Source organism: Zea mays, chromosome 2 (assembly GCF_902167145.1).
Source record: "Zea mays cultivar B73 chromosome 2, Zm-B73-REFERENCE-NAM-5.0, whole genome shotgun sequence".
Taxonomy (NCBI): Eukaryota; Viridiplantae; Streptophyta; class Magnoliopsida; order Poales; family Poaceae; genus Zea; species Zea mays.
In genome coordinates, this window is record NC_050097.1 from 213,079,326 (window position 1) to 213,104,491 (window position 25,166).

The 25,166-nt window shown below is 46.4% G+C and overlaps 1 protein-coding gene and 1 long non-coding RNA gene across 2 annotated transcripts; one reads left to right on the forward strand and one right to left on the reverse strand.

Annotated features, from left to right (window-relative positions):
* Positions 1–2,399: 2,399 nt before the first annotated feature.
* LOC103647763 (uncharacterized) lies at positions 2,400–12,461 on the reverse strand. Its single transcript, XR_563017.2, has 3 exons — positions 12,345–12,461; positions 2,598–2,829; positions 2,400–2,494 (listed from the first exon to the last, which is right to left on the reverse strand). It is a non-coding gene; the product is annotated as an uncharacterized lncRNA (long non-coding RNA).
* Positions 12,462–19,926: 7,465 nt separating this feature from the next.
* LOC100279491 (primary amine oxidase) lies at positions 19,927–23,661 on the forward strand. The gene is given in 4 exon segments (NM_001152492.1): positions 19,927–20,774; positions 21,978–22,368; positions 22,458–22,571; positions 22,678–23,661. Coding segments are annotated over 4 exon segments (2,127 nt in total). The 3' UTR covers positions 23,452–23,661.
* The last annotated feature ends 1,505 nt before the right edge of the window (positions 23,662–25,166 follow it).

The following is a 25,166-nucleotide window of genomic DNA, read 5'->3' on the forward strand; positions in this document are numbered from 1 at the left end:
AAGGTAATGTGCTACTGGTTGCTTCTGGACTTTTAATTATAAGAAGACATTGTTGTTACTAAGCTAGCTAATTTCCAGGAACCATTAGCAGAGCAAAACATGTGCCCAAGAAGAAGGCCTATGCCAAGTTGATAAACGAGTTTACAAATGAAGGTAATGTGCTACTGGGGCAGATCCAATCCACATAATGCAGTGCAAAGTTATTATGAAACTTAAAGACACCATGCAAAATATTGTAGTTAGGATCAAACTTCAAAGGAGTCATCAACTTACGGAATCAACAGAAGCAATAACTGATACAACACACATCACAAGGCCCATTTTCCAGGAAAAAACTGGAGTTCCCCACTGCAATGGATAAGGAAATCTGAACCAGGGTGAAGATCTTAAGGCATGCGAAGTGTCTACACGGCAAGATCTCACATGCTTCCAAAAAATAATTGATGGGAACATGCCATGTTAGAATACTGCTTTCTCTAAAACAAAAAAAAATCAAGACAAATCTTGCTTCTTGCCGAGATTGCGTCGGTTATGTGGGGAAAGAGTAATAAAGAAATGAGAAACAAGTAACGTAAGCAGGTTAAAAAATGAAAGCAACTAAAAGAAACAGTAAAATACTAAAGAATTGAACATTATTGTTCTCGTGGACCAAGACATGGTAGCAAGAATAATTAAGCAAAACAAAAATAATAAAAAATCCTGCTGCATACATGCATGATAAGATAATAAATGCTGTTGGGAAAAGCAGACTAAGAAAATAACATGACTAACCTTTGTATCTAATGCTGGATGAGAAACAGGGCTGTCAGAGTTTTCTTGCCCATCACAGCTAGCATCAGCCAATGGTTGCTCAAACCCATCTTGCAGCCTGTGTACTTTAGACGTTTCAACTGTCTTGGTTGCAGCTTCAGCCTCCAATTTAGCACCATTTATTGGATCAGTAGATATATTACTAAACTGACCATCTAAGCTCTGAGCATTTTCAATCGATACATTTCCAGTTGATGCATCATGCTCATGTTCTTATAAAGCATGACTATAGGTGCATCCTATAAAGCATCCATGAGGATTGTATGCTATTAGAGTTACTGTTGTTCCAGAGGAGGGGTGGTGGCAGTTTCCCCTCCATGAGCCTCTGCCCCTGTGGATCAGTTCCGTAGATCTCTCGTCTAAATTGCTTCTATCTGCTAGAAGTTAACTAATTAAATGGCATACATCTTTTGCCAGCTTCTGTTGATAATTTATTAAACATTAAAGTCTCATGTTCTGAACATATTCTCCAGAACAAAGCTGAGACTTGTGGTGAACTTTATTTTCCTGCATTGAGTTTGAAACTAAAGCTTGCTGGTGAAGACATGGCCAAATTTGCCAAATGCATGTGAGATGTGGAGTCAGGAAAATTGAAAGTTGATCATTTTCAAATTGCGGGTTTTTAATTAACAAATGCATGATTCTTCTGCTTTTACACCTCAAAACCACTATATTAAGGAATCTTGTACATAATACATGTTTTAACAGGTGGACAAATGAAAGTACCTGCAGTATTTATTTGCCTTCATTAGAGAGTAGGTAACAGTCATGTTCTTTTTGCTTGTTGTAGCTATGTACTTCAGTGAAGATTGGAGTAATGCCTTGTCATTTAAAAGACTCGCCAAGTAGAACCCAAAATACATAAGTTTTGAGCAACATGTATGTCATTTAAAATTTGTATTCCTTGTTTGAGCTCAGTTTGCTAATTTGAGTACACATACCTGCAAGCAAAAAAATATGGATCAACTGCAACATTAAAGTATCTATATGCAACAAGTTAGCTACTTGAAACCATTACTTTGAAAATGAGACTGCCAGTATCAGCAAGCGAGCGACTTGTGTTTTACCTCGCGCATGGAGCAATCCATTTCCATCAACCATGAGCAACTGCAACAGGGCAGAATGGCAAAACCTTAGAAAGGGCATGGGTAAATACATAGAAGATGCTGGTGATTATGCAAGACATCTCATAAACTAAAATGATAAATAGTCAAGAAAAGCAATTGATTGAGCAGTAAAATTCTTCAAATGTGTAGCTCCAGTGGTCATTAAGTGTATTTACATGTTAAGAAATCAGAAATCAGATCCGAACACATAAAGCAGGGCAGAGAATGGGTGCAGGGGCGTACATGGTTGGTGCTCGTCACCGGTGAAGGACCTCGGCCTGGGCACCTCCTGTCGTAGGGAGCGCGGCGGTATCAAGTGGTCTCGATGGAGATGGCCTATCAATCTTCTACATCATCCAGCTCCTCGAAAACAAAATCCTGAACGCATGGAGCAACAGAAGGTTATTAGTATATACCAAACAGAGATTAGTATCTCCCAAGTTTTGCTTGCGGTCCAGAATTGGCTGGCAGTGACCACCTCGAGGATGGTGTCAGTTCCGAACTCCTTCCTCCATTTCAGCATCTCCGACCACATCAGCATCGCCTTATCGGCTTTGAACTTCCTGGCCTTGAGGAACCTGAACCAAACCGCGAGTTTCAAGCACTGGCATAGTGGCATTCAATGAACCGCGTCCAAATGCAGCGCAGGCAAGGAAACAGAGGGGTGGGCTTTAATGTGACCTGAGCATCATGTGGTAGTCACCGTGCTTGTCGGGGAGGAGGCCGTGCGCGGCGAGGCGGTCCCGGAAGGAGGCGACGGTGCGCTCCCCCTGCCACCAGTACAAGATTCATATTCCTCCAATGAATGTGGATTCAGAGGAAGGCATAATTCCTTGTCAACAAAAAGGGGTTCTATCATCCAGCAACCCTCAAACTTCCTCATAAAGCCATCTCGCCCTTGCCTAAACTTTACCTGCAGAAGGTATTTGATAGTCGCCTAGAGGGGGGGTGAATAGGGCGAAACTGAAATTTACAAATATAAACACAACTACAAGCCGGGTTAGCGTTAGAAATATAAACGAGTCCGCGAGAGAGGGCGCAAAACAAATCGTGAGCAAATAATGAAGTGTGACACACGGATTTGTTTTACCGAGGTTCGGTTCTCTCAAACCTACTCCCCGTTGAGGAGGCCACAAAGGCCGGGTCTCTTTCAACCCTTCCCTCTCTCAAACGGTCCCTCGGACCGAGTGAGCTTCTCTTCTCAAATCAAAGCCGGGAACAAAAACTTCCCCGCAAGGGCCACCACACAATTGGTGCCTCTTGCCTTGATTACAATGAGTATTGATCACAAGAACAAGTGAGAAAGAAAAGAAGCAATCCAAGCGCAAGAGCTCAAAAGAAACACGGCAAATCTCTCTCTCTAATCACTAAAGCCTTTTGTGGAATTGGAGAGGATTTGATCTCTTTTGGTGTGTCAAGAATTGAATGCTAGAGCTCTTGTAGTGGTTGAGAAGTGGAAAACTTGGATGCAATGAATGGTGGGGTGGTTGGGGTATTTATAGCCCCAACCACCAAATGTGGCCGTTGGGAGGCTGCCTGTTCGATGGCGCACCGGACAGTCCGGTGCCCCCTGCCACGTCATCACTGCCGTTGGATTCTGACCGTTGGAGCTTCTGACTTGTGGGCCCGCCTGGGTGTCCGGTGCACACCGGACAGGTACTGTTTGCTGTCCGGTGTGCCAGCATGGGCGATTCTGACTCCTGCGCGCGCAGAGCGCGCATTAAATGCGCGACAGAGAGCCGTTGGCGCGGAGATGACCGTTGCTCCGGAGTCGCACCGGACAGTCCGGTGCACACCGGACAGTCCGGTGAATTTTAGCGGACTAGCCGTTGGCGTTTCCCGAAGCTGGCGAGTTCCTGAGGCCGACCTCCCTTGGCGCACCGGACACTGTCCGGTGTACACCGGACAGTCCGGTGAATTATAGCCGAGTCGCCTCTGTGAATTCCCGAAGGTGGCGAGTTGGAGTCTGAGTCCCCCTGGTGCACCGGACATGTCCGGTGGCGCACCGGACAGTCCGGTGCACCAGACCAGGGGTGCCTTCGGTTGCCCCTTTGCTCCTTTGTTGAATCCAAAACTTGGTCTTTTTATTGACTGAGTGTGAACCTTTTACACCTGTATAATCTATACACTTGGGCAAACTAGTTAGTCAAATTATTTGTGTTGGGCAATTCAACCACCAAAATCATTTGGGAACCAGGTGTAAGCCTAATTCCCTTTCAATCTCCCCCTTTTTGGTGATTGATGCCAACACAAACCAAAGCAAATATAGAAGTGCATAATTGAACTAGTTTGCATAATGTAAGTGTAAAGGTTGCTTGGAATTGAGCCAATAAAACTACTTACAAGATATGCATGGAATATTTCTTTCTTATTTAACATTTTGGCCCACGTTTGCACCACATGTTTTGTTTTTGCAAATTCTTTTGTAACTCCATTTCAAAGATCTTTTGCAAATAGTCAAAGGTAAATGAATAAGAGTTTGCAAAGCATTTTCAAGATTTGAAATTTTCTCCCCTCGTTTCAAATGCTTTTCCTTTGACTTAACAAAAACTCCCCCTAAATGAGATACTCCTCTTAGTGTTCAAGAGGGTTTTGATGATTCAAATTGAAATACTATTTTCTCCCCTTTTGAACTCAAAAAGATACCAATTGAAAAATACTCTTGGAAAACACTATTTTCTTGAAATTGGTGGTGGTGCGGTCCTTTTGCTTTGGGCTCATTTCTCCCCCTTTTTGGCATGAATCGCCAAAAACGGAATCATTAGAGCCCTTGAATCCCTTTCTCCTCCTTTGGTCATAAATGAATGAGTTAAGATTATACCAAAGACGAAGTCCGGTCCTTTTGCTTGGGGCTTTTACTCTCTCCCCCAAAGACAAGGTCCTTTTCTTGTAGCGCTGGCGAAGGATAAGTAGTAGAGTGGAGTGGAAGCCTTGTCTTCGCCGAAGACTCCAATTTCCTTTCAATACACCTATGACTTGGTTTGAAATAGACTTGAAAAACACATTAGTCATAGCATATGAAAGAGACATGATCAAAGGTACATTTATGAGCTATGTGTGCAAGCTAGCAAAAGAAATTTCTAGAATCAAGAATATTGAGCTCATGCCTAAGTCTGGTAAAAGATTGTTCATCAAGTGGCTTGGTAAAGATATCGGCTAATTGATCTTTAGTATTAATGTAAGAAATCTCGATATCCCCCTTTTGTTGGTGATCCCTAAGAAAATGATACCGAATGGCTATGTGCTTAGTGCGGCTATGCTCGACGGGATTGTCGGCCATTTTGATTGCACTCTCATTATCACATAGCAAAGGGACTTTGGTTAATTTGTAACCGTAGTCCCGCAGGGTTTGCCTCATCCAAAGCAATTGCGCGCAACAATGACCTGCGGCAATGTACTCGGCTTCGGCGGTGGAAAGAGCGACCGAATTTTGCTTCTTTGAAGCCCAAGACACCAAGGATCTTCCCAAGAATTGGCAAGTCCCCGATGTGCTCTTCCTATTAATTTTACACCCCGCCCAATCGGCATCCGAATAACCAATCAAATCAAATGTGGATCCCCGAGGGTACCAAAGCCCAAACTTAGGAGTATAAGCCAAATATCTCAAGATTCGTTTTACGGCCGTAAGGTGTGATTCCTTAGGGTCGGATTGGAATCTTGCACACATGCAAACGGAAAGCATAATGTCCGGTCGAGAAGCACACAAATAAAGCAATGAACCAATCATCGACCGGTATACCTTTTGATCCACGGACTTACCTCCCGTGTCGAGGTCGAGATGCCCATTTGTTCCCATGGGTGTCTTGATGGGCTTGGCATCCTTCATTCCAAACTTGCTTAGAATATCTTGAGTATACTTTGTTTGGCTAATGAAGGTGCCCTCTTGGAGTTGCTTGACTTGGAATCCTAGAAAATACTTCAACTCCCCCATCATAGACATCTCGAATTTCTGTGTCATGATCCTACTAAATTCCTCACAAGTAGATTCGTTAGTAGACCCAAATATGATATCATCAACATAAATTTGGCATACAAACAAATCATTGTCAAGAGTTTTAGTGAACAAAGTAGGATCGGCTTTGCCGACTTTGAAGCCATTTGCAATAAGGAAATCTCTAAGGCATTCATACCATGCTCTTGGGGCTTGTTTAAGCCCATAAAGCGCCTTAGAGAGCCTATAAACATGGTCAGGATACTCACTGTCTTCAAAGCCGGGAGGTTGCTCAACATAGACCTCTTCCTTGATTGGTCCGTTGAGGAAGGCACTTTTCACGTCCATTTGATAAAGCTTAAAGCCATGGTAAGTAGCATAGGCCAATAATATGCGAATTGACTCAAGCCTAGCTACGGGTGCATAGGTTTCACCGAAATCCAAACCTTCGACTTGTGAATACCCTTTGGCCACGAGTCGAGCTTTGTTCCTTGTCACCACACCATGCTCATCTTGCTTGTTGCGGAAGACCCATTTGGTTCCTACAACATTTTGGTTAGGACGTGGAACCAAGTGCCATACCTCGTTCCTTGTGAAATTGTTGAGCTCCTCTTGCATCGCCACCACCCAATCCGAATCTTGTAGTGCTTCCTCTACCCTGTGAGGCTCAATAGAGGAAACAAAAGAGTAATGTTCACAAAAATGTGCAACACGAGATCGAGTGGTTACCCCCTTATGAATGTCGCCGAGGATAGTGTCGACGGGGTGATCTCGTTGAATTGCTTGATGGACTCTTGGGTGTGGCGGCCTTTGCTCTTCATCCTCCTTGTCTTCATCATTTGCATCTCCCCCTTGATCATTGTCGTCATTTTGAGGTGGCTCATCTTCTTGATCCTCTTGTTCGACATCTTGAGCCTCATCCTCAACTTGAGTTGGTGGAGATGCTTTCGTGGAGGAGGATGGTTGATCTTGTGCATGTGGAGGCTCGTCGGATTCCTTAGGACACACATCCCCAATGGACATGTTCCTTAGCGCTATGCATGGAGCCTGTTCTTCACCTATCTCATCAAGATCAACTTGCTCTACTTGAGAGCCGTTAGTTTCGTCAAACACAACGTCACATGAGACTTCAACTAGTCCAGTGGACTTGTTAAAGACCCTATATGCCCTTGTGTTTGAGTCATAACCAAGTAAAAAGCCTTCTACAGTTTTAGGAGCAAATTTAGATTTTCTACCTCTTTTAACAAGAATAAAGCATTTGCTACCAAAAACTCTAAAGTATGAAATGTTGGGCTTTTTACCGGTTAGGAGTTCATAGGATGTCTTCTTGAGGATTCGATGAAGATATAACCGGTTGATGGCGTAGCAGGCGGTGTTGACCGCCTCGGCCCAAAACCGGTCCGGTGTCTTGTATTCATCAAGCATGGTTCTCGCCATGTCCAATAGAGTTCTATTCTTCCTCTCCACTACACCATTTTGTTGAGGGGTGTAGGGAGAAGAGAACTCATGCTTGATGCCCTGTTCCTCAAGAAAGCTTTCAATTTGAGAGTTCTTGAACTCCGTCCCGTTGTCGCTTCTTATTTTCTTGATCCTTAAGCCGAACTCATTTTGAGCCCGTCTCAAAAATCCCTTTAAGGTCTCTTGGGTTTGAGATTTTTCCTGTAAAAAGAATACCCAAGTGAAGCGAGAATAATAATCCACTATTACAAGACAATACTTACTCCTGCCGATGCTTATGTAAGCAATCGGGCCGAATAGATCCATGTGGAGTAGCTCAAGCGGCCTGTCGGTCGTCATGATGTTCTTGTGTGGATGATGGACTCCAACTTGCTTCCCTGCCTGACATGCGCTACAAATCCTATCTTTCTCAAAATGAACATTTGTTAATCCTAAAATGTGTTCTCCCTTTAGAAGCTTATGAAGATTCTTCATCCCAACATGGGCTAGTCGGCGGTGCCAGAGCCAACCCATGTTAGTCTTAGCAATTAAGCATGTGTCGAGTTCAGCTCTATAAAAATCAACTAAGTATAGCTGACCCTCTAACACACCCTTAAATGCTATTGAATCATCACTTCTAAAGACAGTGACACCTATATCAGTAAAAAGACAGTTGTAGCCCATTTGACATAATTGGGAAACAGAAAGCAAGTTGTAATCTAAGGAATCAACAAGAAAAAAATTGGAAATAGAATGGTCAGGAGATATAGCAATTTTACCAAGTCCTTTGACCAAACCTTGATTTCCATCCCCGAATGTGATAGCTCGTTGGGGATCTTGGTTTTTCTCATATGAGGAGAACATTCTTTTCTCCCCTGTCATGTGGTTTGTGCACCCGCTGTCGAGTATCCAACTTGAGCCCCCGGATGCATAAACCTACAAAACAAATTTAGTTCTTGACTTTAGGTACCCAAACCGTTTTGGGTCCTTTGGCATTAGAAACAAGAACTTTGGGTACCCAAACACAAGTCTTTGACCCCTTGTGTTTGCCCCCAACAAACTTGGCAACGACCTTGCCGGATCTGTTAGTCAAAACATATGATGCATCAAAAGTCTTAAATGAAATGCTATGTTCATTTGATGCATTAGGAATCTTCTTCTTAGGCAACTTGGCATGGGTTGGTTGCCTAGAACTAGATGTCTCACCCTTATACATAAAAGCATGATTAGGGCCAGAGTGAGACTTCCTAGAATGAATTTTCCTAATTTTGTTCTTAGGATAGCCGACAGGGTACAAAATGTAACCCTCGTTATCCTGAGGCATGGGAGCCTTGCCCTTAACAAAGTTAGACAAGTTCTTAGGAGGGGCATTAATTTTGACATTGTCTCCCCTTTGGTAGCCAATGCCATCCTTAATGCCGGGGCGTCTCCCATTATAAAGCATGCTACGAGCAAATTTAAATTTCTCATTCTCTAGGTTGTGCTCGGCAATTTTAGCATCTAGTTTTGCTATATGATCATTTTGTTGTTTAATTAAAGCCATATGATCATGAATAGCATTAATATCAACATCTCTACATCTAGTGCAAATAGTGACATGTTCAATGGTAGATGTAGATGGTTTGCAAGAATTAAGTTCAACAATCTTAGCACGAAGTATATCATTCTTATCTCTAAGATCGGAAATTGTAATTTTGCAAACATCAAAATCTTTAGCCTTAGCAGTTAAATTTTCATTCTCTAATCTATGGCTAGCAAGAGATGCATTCAATTCATCAATCTTAGCGAGCAAATCAACATTATCATTTCTAAGATTGGGAATTGAAACATTACAAACATGTGAATCAACCTTAGCATTTAAACTAGCATTTTCATTTCTAAGGTTGTCAATAATCTCACGACAAGTGCTTAGCTCACTAGACAATTTTTCACATTTTTCAATTTGAAGAGCGTAAGCATTTTTAACCTTAACATGTTTCTTGTTTTCCTTAATAAGGAGGTCCTCTTGGGAATCCAAAAGGTCATCCTTTTCATGAATAGCACTAACTAATTCATTCAATTTTTCCTTTTGAGCTATGTTAAGGTTGGCAAAAAGGGAACGCAAATTATCTTCCTCATCACTAGCATTGTCATCACTAGAGGATTCATATTTAGTGGAGGATTTAGATTTAACCTTCTTTTTGTCGTCTTTTGCCATGAGGCACTTGTGGCCGACGTTGGGGAAGAGGAGTCCCTTGGTGACGGCGATGTTGGCGGCGTCCTCGTCGTCGGAGGAGTCGCTTGAGCTCTCGTCGGAGTCCCACTCGCGACAAACATGGGCATCGCCGCCTTTCTTCTTGTAGTACCTCTTCTTCTCCTTTCTTCTCCCCTTCTTGTCGTCGCCTCGGTCACTGTCACTAGATATAGGACATTTAGCAATAAAATGACCGGGCTTACCACACTTGTAGCAAACCTTCTTGGAGCGGGACTTGTAATCCTTCCCCCTCCTTTGCTTGAGGATTTGGCGGAAGCTCTTGATGACGAGCGCCATTTCCTCATTGTCGAGCTTGGAGGCGTCTATGGGTTGTCGACTTGGTGTAGACTCCTCCTTCTTCTCCTCCGTTGCCTTGAATGCAACGGGTTGAGCTTCGGATGTGGTGGCATCATCAAGCTCGTTGATCTTCCTCGAGCCTTCGATCATGCACTCAAAACTTACAAAATTCCCGATAACTTCCTCGGGGGTCATTTTAGTATATCTAGGATTACCACGAATTAATTGAACTTGAGTAGGGTTAAGGAAAATAAGTGATCTTAGAATAACCTTAACCACCTCGTGGTCATCCCACTTTACGCTCCCGAGGTTGCGCGCTTGGTTCACCAAGGTCTTGAGCCGATTGTACATGTGTTGTGGCTCCTCCCCTTTGCGAAGCCGGAACCGACCGAGCTCCCCCTCAATCGTTTCCCGCTTGGTGATCTTGGTGAGCTCATCACCTTCATGCGCGGTCTTGAGTAAATCCCAAATCTCCTTTGCGTTCTTCAACCCTTGAACTTTGTTATACTCCTCTCTACTTAAAGAGGCTAGGAGTATTGTTGTTGCTTGAGAGTTGAAGTGCTCGATTTGGGCCACCTCATCCTCATCATAGTTCTCATCCCCTACGGATGGTACCTGCGCGCCAAACTCAACAACATCCCATATGCTTTTGTGGAGCGAGGTTAGATGAAATCGCATTAAATCGCTCCACCTAGCGTAATCTTCACCATCAAAAGTTGGTGGTTTGCCTAATGGGACGGAAAGTAAAGGTGTATGTTTGGAAATGCGAGGGTAGCGTAGGGGGATCTTACTATACTTCTTGCGCTCTTGGCGCTTAGAAGTGACGGAGGGCGCATCGGAGTCGGAGGTCGATGTTGATGAAGTGTCGGTCTCGTAGTAGACCACTTTCCTCATCCTCTTGTGCTTGTCGCCTTTCCGATGCGGCTTGTGAGAAGAAGATTTTTCCTTCTTCTCTTTGTGGTGAGAAGAGGAAGACTTTTTCTCCTTCCGTTTGGAGGAGTCCTTCTTCTTATCCTTCCTCTTTGTGCGGGACTCTTCCGATGAAGTGCTCCCGTGGCTTGTAGTGGGCTTTTCGCCGGTCTCCATCTCCTTCTTGGCGTGATCTCCCGACATCACTTCGAGCGGTTAGGCTCTAATGAAGCACCGGGCTCTGATACCAATTGATAGTCGCCTAGAGGGGGGTGAATAGGGCGAAACTGAAATTTACAAATATAAACACAACTACAAGCCGGGTTAGCGTTAGAAATATAAACGAGTCCGCGAGAGAGGGCGCAAAACAAATCGTGAGCAAATAATGAAGTGTGACACACGGATTTGTTTTACCGAGGTTTGGTTCTCTCAAACCTACTCCCCGTTGAGGAGGCCACAAAGGCCGGGTCTCTTTCAACCCTTCCCTCTCTCAAACGGTCCCTCGGACCGAGTGAGCTTCTCTTCTCAAATCAAAGCCGGGAACAAAAACTTCCCCGCAAGGGCCACCACACAATTGGTGCCTCTTGCCTTGATTACAATGAGTATTGATCACAAGAACAAGTGAGAAAGAAAAGAAGCAATCCAAGCGCAAGAGCTCAAAAGAAACACGGCAAATCTCTCTCTCTAATCACTAAAGCCTTTTGTGGAATTGGAGAGGATTTGATCTCTTTTGGTGTGTCAAGAATTGAATGCTAGAGCTCTTGTAGTGGTTGAGAAGTGGAAAACTTGGATGCAATGAATGGTGGGGTGGTTGGGGTATTTATAGCCCCAACCACCAAATGTGGCCGTTGGGAGGCTGCCTGTTCGATGGCGCACCGGACAGTCCGGTGCCCCCTGCCACGTCATCACTGCCGTTGGATTCTGACCGTTGGAGCTTCTGACTTGTGGGCCCGCCTGGGTGTCCGGTGCACACCGGACAGGTACTGTTTGCTGTCCGGTGTGCCAGCATGGGCGATTCTGACTCCTGCGCGCGCAGAGCGCGCATTAAATGCGCGGCAGAGAGCCGTTGGCGCGGAGATGACCGTTGCTCCGGAGTCGCACCGGACAGTCCGGTGCACACCGGACAGTCCGGTGAATTTTAGCGGACTAGCCGTTGGCGTTTCCCGAAGCTGGCGAGTTCCTGAGGCCGACCTCCCTTGGCGCACCGGACACTGTCCGGTGTACACCGGACAGTCCGGTGAATTATAGCCGAGTCGCCTCTGTGAATTCCCGAAGGTGACAAGTTGGAGTCTGAGTCCCCCTGGTGCACCGGACATGTCCGGTGGCGCACCGGACAGTCCGGTGCACCAGACCAGGGGTGCCTTCGGTTGCCCCTTTGCTCCTTTGTTGAATCCAAAACTTGGTCTTTTTATTGACTGAGTGTGAACCTTTTACACCTGTATAATCTATACACTTGGGCAAACTAGTTAGTCAAATTATTTGTGTTGGGCAATTCAACCACCAAAATCATTTGGGAACCAGGTGTAAGCCTAATTCCCTTTCAGTATTGCATGGATCAAAATATCAGGCAAAGTATTGCATTTGCTAACCAAAGGATAATGTCAGTGTTTCAATTTTTTACAGTGTGTTTTTTTTCTGTTCTGATCAACAAAAACATGAACAGAAAAGGTGCCAGACCACCAGAAGAACTTCTAGATTGCTGTCTGCTCCACTTCAATATCAATATTAATATATAAGGAAAAAAAGATGGACTTCCATATAAACTGCCCATATTGAGCATGTATTGTCTTCTCTACTCTTACTTAGGGGGTGTTTGGTTTTAGGGACTAATTTTTAGTTCCTCCATTTTATTCAACTTTAGTCCCTAAATTGTCAAATATGGAAACTAAAATAGAGTTATAGTTTCCGTATTTGGCAATTTATAGACTAAAATGGAATAAAATTGAGGGACTAAAAATTAGTCTCTATTAACCAAACACTCCCTTAATAGGATGTACATTTTATGGTTATGGAGTAAAGACGTTGGCAGCTTCCTCGCACATTCTGATTACTGAAACGGAGATAATCCAAAGCATTACAAGTCACATGAGGAAGAATACCAAAACAAGTTCAATGATTCCAAAGGGTAACTCGCTGTTAAACTCATCTCCAGGAAAAAAATCTATGTTCAACTTTTCATGTAGTTCAGTTTTACAATGGTGCTTTCCTTCATTATGCTCAAACACTAAAAATCATAAAATTAGCAGATTGAACTAACAGGGTTAGCAATAGGTGAGCTACGGAAAAATATTGGATGGCTTCCATGTGAGTAGGGTCTAGAAAAGAAATAACCGAGGCAAGTCTTATCCCTATATATATTTTGCAGAGAGGCTACCAATACAAATATTATATAGAGGGCGTTGCAGTTGATTTTTCATAGCTTGACAACAGTCACCATTTTTGGCTCAGCAGATGGTAATGCCTCGTCTCTAGCTGCTGCTGACGGGGTGATACTGGGATAGCCATAGCTTTGCAGGACTCCTTTTTTGGCTCAGCAGATGGTAATCCCTCGGCAGCGCCGCGATGGCGGCCTCATCCAGCCCGCCGTGGCACCCCGCGCCGTCCGCGAACACGTAGCGAGGCCGGGCCCTGTCGCCGCTGATGGTCAGGGCGGCCCCGCGGTACCGCTTCGCGCACAGGAAGAGGTAGAAGCAGATGACGAAGGTGATGAAGATGGTCGCCGCCGCCGCCAGCATCGTCGCCGCCGCTGCCACCGAGGTTCCTGTCACCGCCATCGGGGCTCCGGCTCCAGATCCCTTGTCTTACTGCTCCTCGTCCAAGGAAGCAGCATGTTCCCCAGCTGTCTTACGGGCTTGCCGCGGTGGTGCACCTCACGGTCCTTGCCCGTGGTCTTCTAGTACCCCCTCGGCGTAGCGCGGTTGGTCATGTTGCCGGGACCGCCCCGGCCCCCAGCGCCAGCGCCGGCGACCTTGCGGTCGAGACGGGCGAAGAAGTACCACTGGGCGTCGCGGCTGTGGATGCGGGAGAGGGAGGGGAGGTCCCAGGGCTCGAGGCGGTAGAGGTCGATCTCGGCGATGGCATCGACGCGGAGGCGATGGCCGAGGACGCGGCGGCGGAGGTAGTAGGAGACGAGCTCCTCGTCGGTGGGCGATGGGCGGTCCACCAGCGGGGGCGCAGGGCGATGGAGGCTGGCAAGCGGTAGGGGCCGCAGGGCGGTGGTGGCCGCGGGTGGAGGCGAGCAAGGAGCGGGAGCGCTGGAGGCCGCCGGGGTGCTGGAGATTAGGGTTTTCATTTGTCGTGGGAGATGGGCCTCGTACAAATTGGCAGATGGGCCTCATATGGCGCATGTGTCTTTGTCTTCATGGTTTGCAAGTTAAAATTAGTACCACATTGCCCACCGGTTGGTGTTTAAATTTGCTTATATGCCTACCTGTGCGTGTAGTAGTACTGTTGTGGTCACCGGAAGCGTTGTGGGATATATTTTTTGGCTGAACCAAGAGCATGCACGAGGAACCTGTCAGAGACCAGGAGCATGCACGAGGAACCTGTCAGAGACCGAGATCATACGCAGAGACGGGTTATGTGGGCCCTACCTGTCAGAGACCGAACCGGCAGAACACAAAAAGGCAGGCTACTATTGCAGCCTTAATAAGTAGTAGAGATTTGGCCATAACTTGTAGACAAGCGAGACATGCATACCGACATGGCAGGATAATGTACAACCATGGCTTCATGCCTTCATGGGTAGTTCCACGCCAACCCGACTACCCGAGGTCCCGAGCACCATGCTTTAGAGCTGTTTGGATACATCGATGCTTACTGCACGTGCATGCGTGTTGAATTAGTTTACGTCATGCTTTACAACGGCCATGTCCTCGCCTCGGCTATGTGCAGTTAAGATTTGTATTTTGGTCTTTTTTTTCTTCGTTGCGAATAAATAAGATATAAAATTTGTTATATAAATTTGTATTTTTATTTTAATGTTGAGCTTTTGAAGATTCATAAAAAATAGCGATCCATAAAAAGGTAAATCTAAAATCTGTTCTATATCTTTTTAAGATAAGAAAAATATTTAAAATTCAGGTTAGAATATTTTTTCACCTCCTTGTAGGGTGAAAATAATGCAAAAAATATACATTATATTCTTGTTTATAATAATATAGTTAACAATATAAAAGATTTACACCAAATTTTATACACACATGTGTTAAAATATTAAATTTATCATATAATTCGAAAGTTTATGATCCATTCCTAGGTACAGTTAGATGTAATAATAGACTCTAAATTTTATATTATAAAATTTAAGAAAAGATCAGATTAGAATCGAAGTCTATTTCTATTTAATTTTGAACTTAAAATAATTAAGATCTTAAACAAATCATAAAGAAACATTTAGATTAAGATACATTACCACGCAGATGCAGTGCAAATTCTGCGCCACCATGCATCCTGCTGCTACTAGCTAACAACGACCTGTCCGTCCCCTCCACTCCACTGCATGCTCGGAAACCGCCAATGGCCACACGGTCTCACGTACGGTGTGCACGATTGCCTGCCTACACATGCAGGTGGGCGTGCCGTGCGGCGGGCGGCGGCAGCCTGCAGCTGCTGAAAGACGGTGGCCCGTGGCCGTGCAGGTGCAGTGCGACAGACCGGCAGCCGCTGCGGCAACCTCTCCGTCTCGCCAGCGGCGGTCTTGTTATTTCAGAGGTCCGAACATCACCCACAAGCCACAAGTAGGCCTTGAGCGCTGCTTCACTAGTAGAAAAAGGCTCAAAGCCTGCGGGAACGATATATTTTTACAGACGGATTCGGTTATCCACCGACTGTGTTATTTCTACTGGCGGTTTCTTAAGAAAACCGCCACTAGAAATCGTATTTCTACTGGCGGTTCCTTAAGAAAACCGCCACTACAAATCCATGATTTGTAGTGGCGGTTTTACAAATCCATGATTTGTAGTGGCGGTTTTCTTAAGGAACCGCCAGTAGAAATACGATTTTTAGTGGCAGTTTTCTTAAGGAACCGCCACTAGAAATCATTTTTATCCTTAATTTTTCGAGTTTTTCAAACGGCCTCGTATGACAAAACCACCAAAATAAAAGTTGTAGATCTCTAAAAGTTATGAAACTTTGTAGTTGACAACTTTTTTATTTGAACTCATTTCGGTTCTCAAAAATTGAATCTAAGTATGTCAAATTTAAAATTCAAATTTTGCAAACTACCTTGGATGAAAAAAGTGTCAAAATAAAAGTTGTAGAACTTCAAAAGTTATTTATCTTTGTAGTTGACAACTTTTTTATTTGAATTCGTTTAGGGTCTCAAATAAGCAATTTACACTCAAATGGTTGTAATATGTGGAGAAAACAACTACAAACTAGACACAAGACATGTCATAGACGAAGTGGTAGGGGAGGGTACGCGCGAGGGTGAGGTCGACGGTTCGAATAATAACAACCGCGTAGTGCGCGAAAAATGCCGCGACTTGCGACTGGCGGGTGGGGTGGGCTGAGGCCCCCTAATAAAAATAAATTTTTTAACTATTTTTAAAATATGTTTTATGTTTCCTGAAAACGATTTGCACTGGCGGTTTTATTACGTCGACCGCCAGTGAAAATCGATTTTTACTGGCGGTTTTATTACGCCGACCTCAGTTACCCGCCTGTAAAAATGATGATTTCTACTGGCCCCTTGCACTGGCGGTTACGAAAAACGCCACTATAAATAGGTTTACAACCGCCACTATAGAACTTCTCTGTACTAGTGCTTCCAAGTCTATCTTCCGCCTGGTTTACATGTTCTTATACTCATATATTCAAACTTCACTTTATAAACAGTACCGTATAAAATTCAGTTTATAAACAGTGTAGTCTATAATGTAAAAAATAAAAATTGATATAAGCATCCTTCGGAGGACTGCAAGCTCCAAACTGTTCCGATCTGCCTCAACTAGCTAGTTTCTGGATTATTTGTTCATCAAATATCACTATCCATCAAAACCTCATATCGTTGGAGGCTGATGGATCTGCTGTTGCACGCAGTTTCCAGATTTGCAAGCTGCACAGAGAGGGAAAAAGATTAATTGAGACCTGAACAAGACAGTTGTGTAGGCCAGGTTCACAAAAAGCAATTATGATCCACAATGTAGCTTTAGATGTTGTACATAAACCCCTGCCACGTGCTGCCTGAACTTACAATCAGATGATAAATGCAGCATGGTTTCCAGATCTTATCAGTTGCAGTACTGCCAGAACGATTCCATTGGGGCTGATCAATACAGTAAACATCACTGCTGCTTGATAATAAATAGTCAATAAATGGTTCTCTGGACTTGGCTGGTATACTAATAAAACTGTGCCCAACCAGATCTAGCAGTAATGCGATTTGATTAGCATGCATAATTCCGTTGCTTTTCTATTCAGCACAAACAGAAAAAAAGGAAAAGAAACAGGCAGGGGCGGACTGTTGATATTACACCATCTCAAGTCTATGAAGGCATCACTCTTTCGATGCTGCCATGATGCCATCAACCGGAGCCTATCCTTTACCCGTTTGCCAAGCTGTTGAACTCCATTGATTTTGATGACAGTGCAGGGTAACGCCGCTGGCAAAGTGTCATGAGCCACTTGATCGACTGAAGGTACTTGCTAGCGGTCTCATCATTCATGATGTGGGCAACACTGTTCGTGTAGATCTTCTCTCGGGCAGAACGCCCGTAGATACCAACCATAGTGACTCCAATGGGCCATGGTGCATTCCCGATCGCCAGCTTGATGTACTGGTCCATTGCTGCTAAATAATCGCGCTTCATGCAACACTCAACGGTAACAAGCAATGCTTGACGGATGTCATCAGGAAGAACCTATCCAACGGTAGTTGACATCAGAATCAATGCGAAGCACCAAGAAACTTGATGAAAAGGCTGTAATGACATTTGTAGTAAATGGAATAAACATAATCAATATTTAGGTCAATTGTCAGTGTGAAGCACCAAGAAATTTGCAGTGGGAAGCACCAAGAAATATTTACAGTATTCGGACCGGGTGTCACATCAGCTAGTCGTTGGCCAGCGCGCGCCCGCCGAAGAAAGTTGTTGGATAGGGTCCGGTGCACCACCGGACCGGTTCCTATAGATGATTTTGTGAATTATAAAAATAATTCCTATTGTAGAGTTCGTACGAACGGTTGGTGCACCACCGGAAAGGTCCGGTGCACCAGGTCGCGCAAAGCCTAAGTTCGGGCTCACTGCAGACGCGGTTCGGTGCGCCACCGGAACGATCCTGTGAGTCCCAGACCTAGGCAGAAAAGTCCTACGACTTAGACAAATATAGTTAGCACATAATTAAATTGACTGGGTGTGGGAAACTCATCTCGTCACTAAAGTTTCACCACGATTTGCATTTTTTGCTCAAACTAAGTCATGAAAGCACTTTTGACACAAAATAGAGTTAGAACTCAAACAAAAATGCTAGCAACATAGTGTTAGGCATATGCAGCTTATCTAAGTACTTAAACTTTGTGGGTTTACCCATTTACCCAAAGTTGCACTATCTACCCTCCATTTCATCTCTTTAGGACTTAGAACTTTCAAATTGCCTTCAAATGAACATGTACTCATACTCATATCGAACTAGTTAGTCCATGTCGGTGTATTGGACACTTGATCACCAAAACATGTAGAAATGACTATATAGCACATTTATCTTTCATGGTAAACTCCCAAACATATCTTGGAAAGACCCCTCAAAAAGAAACGTGTGGATATAGTCACCTAGAATGTTGTCAAATCTTGCTGAGAGAAGTGACGAACAATATGACGGAGGGAAAAAGAATAAAAGAGGTAATAGATGTATTTTTTATCGATTCGATGTTAGATCCTCATTCAACCATGATAAAAATTTCAGAATACATTGGATAAGTTTTTAACTCTAAAAAATTATTTGAAAACTAATCGTTTTGAAGTGTATAAAAAGTGAGTATAGCCGACTTTGCAACTCGGCCAGGCCAAGTTTCATAGGGCAGAAACTTTAGCCGGTCTAGCAAGAGGATATCAGGATATCATCGTCGTGGCGAGCTTCTGAACGCCTAACCCACTTTTGGGGCCTGGCCTTGCCAGATATGATGGTTGAACTAGCCGGTTTTGTCACTGCGGTACGTGGCCTGGCTAGGTTTAGCTAACGGTGCAGGCTGTATTTCTTAGGTTTCACACCATATTCTCCTTATGTTTATTTTATAACCAATAGTGTAACCTAGTTATAGGCAAAAGGACATTTTTGAGTGTTAACACATGTAAAGAAACGTGAATGTCTCAAAAACATTATGCGGCAATGAAGTGCGAAACTGTGAATGCCTTATAAACACATAACAACAATGTCCTAGAAGAAAACAAGAAAAAAATTATTCGTGTTTTAACATTAACCAAAATAATATAATTAAAATGGAATTGATAAAATAGTTCGTATGTACTTGTAAAACAAAAGGGATTTTTTTTTTGCAATCAGTGTTTTCGTGTTTTTACCTCTGTCATGTCTAGTTTTTTTTTACAGCTGACAGATGCCATGTTTACTTACCCTTTAGATTATATGATATAGCTTAAATAAGTTGAGAGTTAAACAAACAAAAACAAATTATTAGATGGATTATATAATTTAGATATCTAAATTATAATAATATATAATCAAGTTAATAGGTGCTTATATAATACATAAGCTGCATTATATAATCTGTAAGTAAACAAACAGGGCCAGAGCGAAGTAGGGGCGACCTGGGCAGCTGGAGTGAGGAAAACGCGCGGTACGCCGGTATAGCTATAGATGGCCAAAAAGCATGAGGCCCGTGAGTCCGGCACGAAGCCTACTTTTTGGGCCCGGTCCGAACCCGGCACGGTAGAATAAGCGGGCGGGCTTGGACAGAAAACTAGGCACGGCGGGCTAGCCCGGCACGGCCCGTTTACCTCTAAGCCCGTTAAGCCCGTTTTTTTATACTAAAACGTGCTTACCGGTCCGTTTAGCCCGTTTTTTCGTGCTCGGCCCGTTTAGGCCCGCTGCGGACCGGGTTTGGACAGAAAATTAAGCCCGCTGGCTCAGCAGGCCCGGTCCGGTTTTTGGCCGGGCTTCACCGGGCCCGAGCCGGGCCGGGCGGCCCGTTTGGCCATCTCTAGGTACAGCATTGGGAGCAACGAGATAGTCGTACAGCGATTCCAATGTTGGTGCGTTCTCAACACTCACCATTCAAACAGATGGCCCAAATGTCACACCACATGCTTCCTGTCCTCGTCGCCGCCGTGCTGTCCATCACCGCCGCAGCGTCGGCGGCCTCCTCCCATTCCCACCCCCACCCGCTCGACCCCCTCACCCCCGACGAGATTACGGCGGTCCGCGCCGCGGTGCTCGCCTCCCCGCGCGTCCCCGCCCGCCCGCTCACCTTCCACTACGTCGGCCTCGACGAGCCAGACAAGCCCGACGTCCTCGCCTACGCCTACGGCGGCTCTGGCTCGTCCTCCCGCCCGCTCCTGCCGCGGCGCGCACTTGTGATCGCCCGCGCGGGCGGGCAGTCCCACGAGCTCCGCGTGAGCGTTGCCAGCAACGGCACCTCCGCCGCCGTCCTCTCCCACGCCGTCCACAGCGGCGCGGGCTTCCCCGTCCTCACGCTCGAGGAGCAGTTCGCGGCGGTGGCGCTGCCGCAGGCGTACCCGCCGTTCGTCGAGTCAGTGCGGCGCCGCGGGGTGGACATGGACGACGTGCTCTGCGCGGTGTTCCCCGTCGGCTGGTTCGGTGGACGCGCCGGGACGACGGCCAAGCGGGTGGCGAAGATGCTGTGCTTCGTGGCCGGCCCCACGGCCAACTTCTACGCGCGGCCGATCGAGGGCATCACCATGGTGGTGGACCTCGACGCCATGGCCATCGTCGGGTACAGAGACCGGGTGACGTACCCCGTGCCCAAGGCCGAGGGCACGGACTACCGGGCCGGCAAGACCGGGCCGCCGCTGGCGCCGGGCGTCGCCGTGCAACCAGAGGGCAGGGGCTTCCACATTGACGGCCACGTCGTCAGGTAATTCAAAGAGAAAAAAAACATTGGTCAGTACTCAGTACCAACGTTACTCATTATTTCTGTTTTCTTGTCATCGATCACTGACAAATCATCTTTTTTTGATAATGGAAACAAGAGTTCCGGCTTTAGCATGATAATGCGTACAGCCAATACAAGTCGATTATTACAATTAAGAAACTGACAAATCATCTAGTCTCCATTATATGACCACCCCACGATCGCGATTGTTTAGATGCTTGTTTATTTCAGCTTCGTCGTTTCTCAAGAATTTGGCACTTGCTTGACAGTCTCAACTTAAACATCACAGCCCTCAAACTCTGCACTCTACTCTCTGCTGATAGTGTAGTAAATGCGTTGTGGGTTCCGTTTATTTGCAGTCTAACAGCATGTTCACTTGGTTTTAATTTATACCGGCTTCTACTGCTTCTATATTGTTTTGTCTCTATAGATGATATTAGTCTAAACAGCTGGTTTTAATATGAAACAAACAGCTTTTAAAACAGTCCGCTTGCCTTTTGTCCGTTTGAGGTTTGAAGTAGATCGAGGGCTGCACATGCAGTTGCGCCATGTAATTGGTCCAACTTTTCAACTTGCTTATACTAGAACATTTTTCACAAGAACCAGCTCGCAATGTAATATTGGCGTCTGGAAGTGGATGCACACCACGTGGGTTGGTCTCATGTTTTGTATAGGCTGATACATGCTTCACGTGGATAGCAACCGATTGTCCAAATATGGTTTGCTTCCGGTCTCTGAAATGTCAACCGCACGAACACGATGCAGCACTGAATTTCAAATGGGCTAGGTGGTTGCATGATGTCCACGTTGATGACAAGGAGGGCCAATACATTATACACTCGAATGCGACAGAGAAAAAAAAATCAGGCAATATTTTTTTGGCTGGTTTGAGAGTCCATCAACGTCGTTATCTTATTGAACTACTCTTTTTATATAATTAAACTCTACGAAGATCATTGCGACTGAGTTTTTAAAGTGGTAGGAGTACCTATATGTAAGAGAATCAAGAGTGATCGTGTGTGTTTATGTAATTATGTTTGTTTGTTTTTTTTGGGAAAAAAAAGAAATTGTGGCTATCTTTCACAGGATTTTCAAGAAGTTCAAAAATAAATTGGTAATGCAAACGTTGGCATTTATTTTTGCTGAACCTTCTCGTGCGTGGGGCCAATTCTTCTGCCACTGCAGGTGGGCCAACTGGGAGTTCCACGTGGGCTTCGACATGCGCGCGGGCACGGTTATCTCGCTGGCCTCGGTCCACGACCACGACGCCGACGCCGGCACGCGGCGACGGGTGCTGTACCGCGGCTTCGTCTCGGAGATCTTCGTGCCGTACATGGACCCGGTGGAGGAGTGGTACTACCGCACGTTCCTGGACGCCGGCGAGTACGGCCTGGGCCTCTGGGCGTTCCCGCTGCAGCCAGGCGCTGACTGCCCCGCCAACGCCGCCTACTTGGACGGCTCCTACGCCGGGCAGGACGGCAAGCCCGTCGGCGGCGAGAACAGGATCTGCGTGTTCGAGCGGTACGCCGGCGACGTCGCGTGGCGCCACACGGAGGCCGGGTTCCCGGACCGATTGGTGAGCAAGCCGGCAGCATGCAGCGAACAACTCTGAACTCTGAAGAGCGCGAACACGTTGTTTTGACGACGAGATTGTTCCCGGTGCAGATCACGGAGGTCCGGCCTGACGTGACCTTGGTAGTGAGGATGGTGGTGTCGCCCGGCAACTACGACTACATCTTGGACTGGGAGTTCAAGACCAGCGGCTCCATCAAATTCGTGGTAACGTAACGTGTATCTGAATTCTGAAGCGAGAACGCAGTTCCGCAGTGACCGCACGCACGCACGCATGAGCTGAAGTTGTACGGGGCGCCGTTGGCGCATGCAGGTGTCTCTCACCGGCCTCCTGGAGGTGAAAGGGACGTCGTACACGCACGCCGACGAGATCACGGTGGACGCGCACGGCTCGCTGGTCTCCGAGAACACGATCGCCGTCTACCACGACCACTACGTGACGTACCACCTGGACCTGGACATCGACGGCACCAACAACTCCTTCGTGAAGAACATCATCACCGCCAAGCGCAACACGGGGGACCCGGCCACGGGCGGCGCCGGCACGCCGAGGCGGAGCTACTGGACGGTGCGGCGCGAGGTGGCCGAGACGGAGGCCGACGGGCAGGCGGACGTGAACGCCGCGCCCGCCGACCTGCTGTTGGTGAACCCGGGCAAGAAGACCCGGATGGGGAACGAGGTCGGGTACCGCCTCATCCCGTCGGGGGCGACGGCGGCGTCCGTGCTGGCCGACGACGACTACCCGCAGCGCCGGGCGAGCTACACCAAGAAGCAGGTGTGGGTGACGCCGTACAGCAAGTCCGAGAAGTGGGCGTCGGGGCTGTTCGCCGACCAGAGCACCGGGGCCGACAGCCTGACGGCGTGGAGCAGGAGGAACCGGGGGATCAGGGACCAGGACATCGTGCTGTGGTACACGCTGGGCCTGCACCACATACCCTACCAGGAGGACTTCCCGGTGATGCCAACGCTCAGCGGCGGCTTCGAGCTCCGGCCATCCAATTTCTTCGAGAGAAATCCGATCCTCAAGATTGGTAGGCCACCCATCCGGTCCAGCGCATCCGGGAACTGTTCGTGCGATGCCAGATGACGTGTGCACGTACAGTACAGCTAGCTCTGCTCAGGTCACGAATCTGTATCAGGACATTGATGAATTGGTTGAGAACTTGATTTTTTTTTTTTTGCGAGGAAAGAGAGAGCTCAATGAATCACTCGGAGGAAGTACTACTACACTCCTGAGAAACTGCATGCTGTACACAAATTGGAGAAGTGAAACGTCAGACTGCAGAATCTCGTGTTCTCTTCGCCTGGGATGTGCAGATCTTGTGGGGCCATTTTAGGTAGCATTATGGGGGGTGATCAGTTGTTTCGTTCCCTACTGTTGACGCTTTTTCGGAGCGCCAAATACTCAAGAAGAACCGGCGGCGGTGCTCTATGGTCAGGCGCGGACGGTCCGCGGCCTGGGGCCGGACGGTCCGCGACCTGGCGCAGGGGCTAGGTTTTTCTGCCTGACGTCCGGACGGTCTGCGCCCTGGGGCCGGACGGTCCGCGTGTGCGCAGGGGCGGCGGAAGATCGCCGGCGGCGCCTGGATCTCGCTCCCGGGAGGGACCCCGTCGGGGAGGAGAGATCCTAGGGGTTGTCTAGGCTCGGGCCGGCCGACCTAGACTCCTCTAATCGACGTAGAGTCGAGGAGAGGCGGAGAATTTGGGGATCGAGAGGCTAAACTAGAACTAGACTAGAACTACTCCTAATTGTACTGGAAATAAATGCGAATAGAAGTTGTATTGATTCGATTGATGATTACAAATCGGCCGTATACCTCTCTATTTATAGAGGAGGGGGGCTGGACCCTTTACAAACTAATTTACGAGCTTTTCCCGTGATTTTAGCTAACAACCGTAACACAAAACTCGGAACCCTAATCTGTTCTACGCATGCGCGGACCGTCCGGCCCCCAGGCGCGGACTGTCCGGACCGCGGACCGTCCGGCCTCAGGGCCGGACCGTCCGCAGGCTCAATTATGGTTCAAACATATGCCCCCCTGCCTTTTGGTGGAGCTGGGCGAACCAAAAGCAACTAACTCGATGTGCTCACATCGGTTCTCTTAGGCATCTTGCCACATACTAGGATGGTACTGTTTGAGGAAACGCCCATTCAAAGCCTTAGGCAAATCCTTGCCTTGTAATGTTTGTAACAAATAGGCGTTGCCAGACATCACCTGTTTTACTTTATAAGGACCCTCCCAGCTTGGCGACCATTTTCCAAACTTCCGGTCTTTATTCCTTAGAGGTAAGATGGTCTTCCACACCAGATCTTCTACTTGAAATGACTTTGCTTTGACCTTCTTGTTGTAGGCCCTGGCTACCATAATCTTGTCCTTTTCTATTGCTCCCAAAGCTATCACCCTCTTGTCGGTCACCTCATCAATATTATCCATCATTGAATTATAATAATCAGTGACAGTTAAATCATTTTGTCTGGCGAACCTGACAGCATTCAAACTTATTTCCACAGGCAATACTGCTTCCTGCCCATAGACAAGCTCAAAAGGAGACACTTTAGTAGCACTATGTTTAGATATTCTATGAGCCCATAAAGCTTCGGACAAAATCTTATGCCAATATTTAGGATTATCAGATATCTTCTTTTTTATCAAATTAATCAATGTCCTATTACTAGACTCGGCCTGTCCATTGGCCTGAGCATAATATGGAGATGAATTAAGCAGCTTAATTCTGTATAATTCAGCAAATTCACGTACCTCCTTTGACATAAAAGAAGTCCCTTGATCTGTAGTCAAGGTC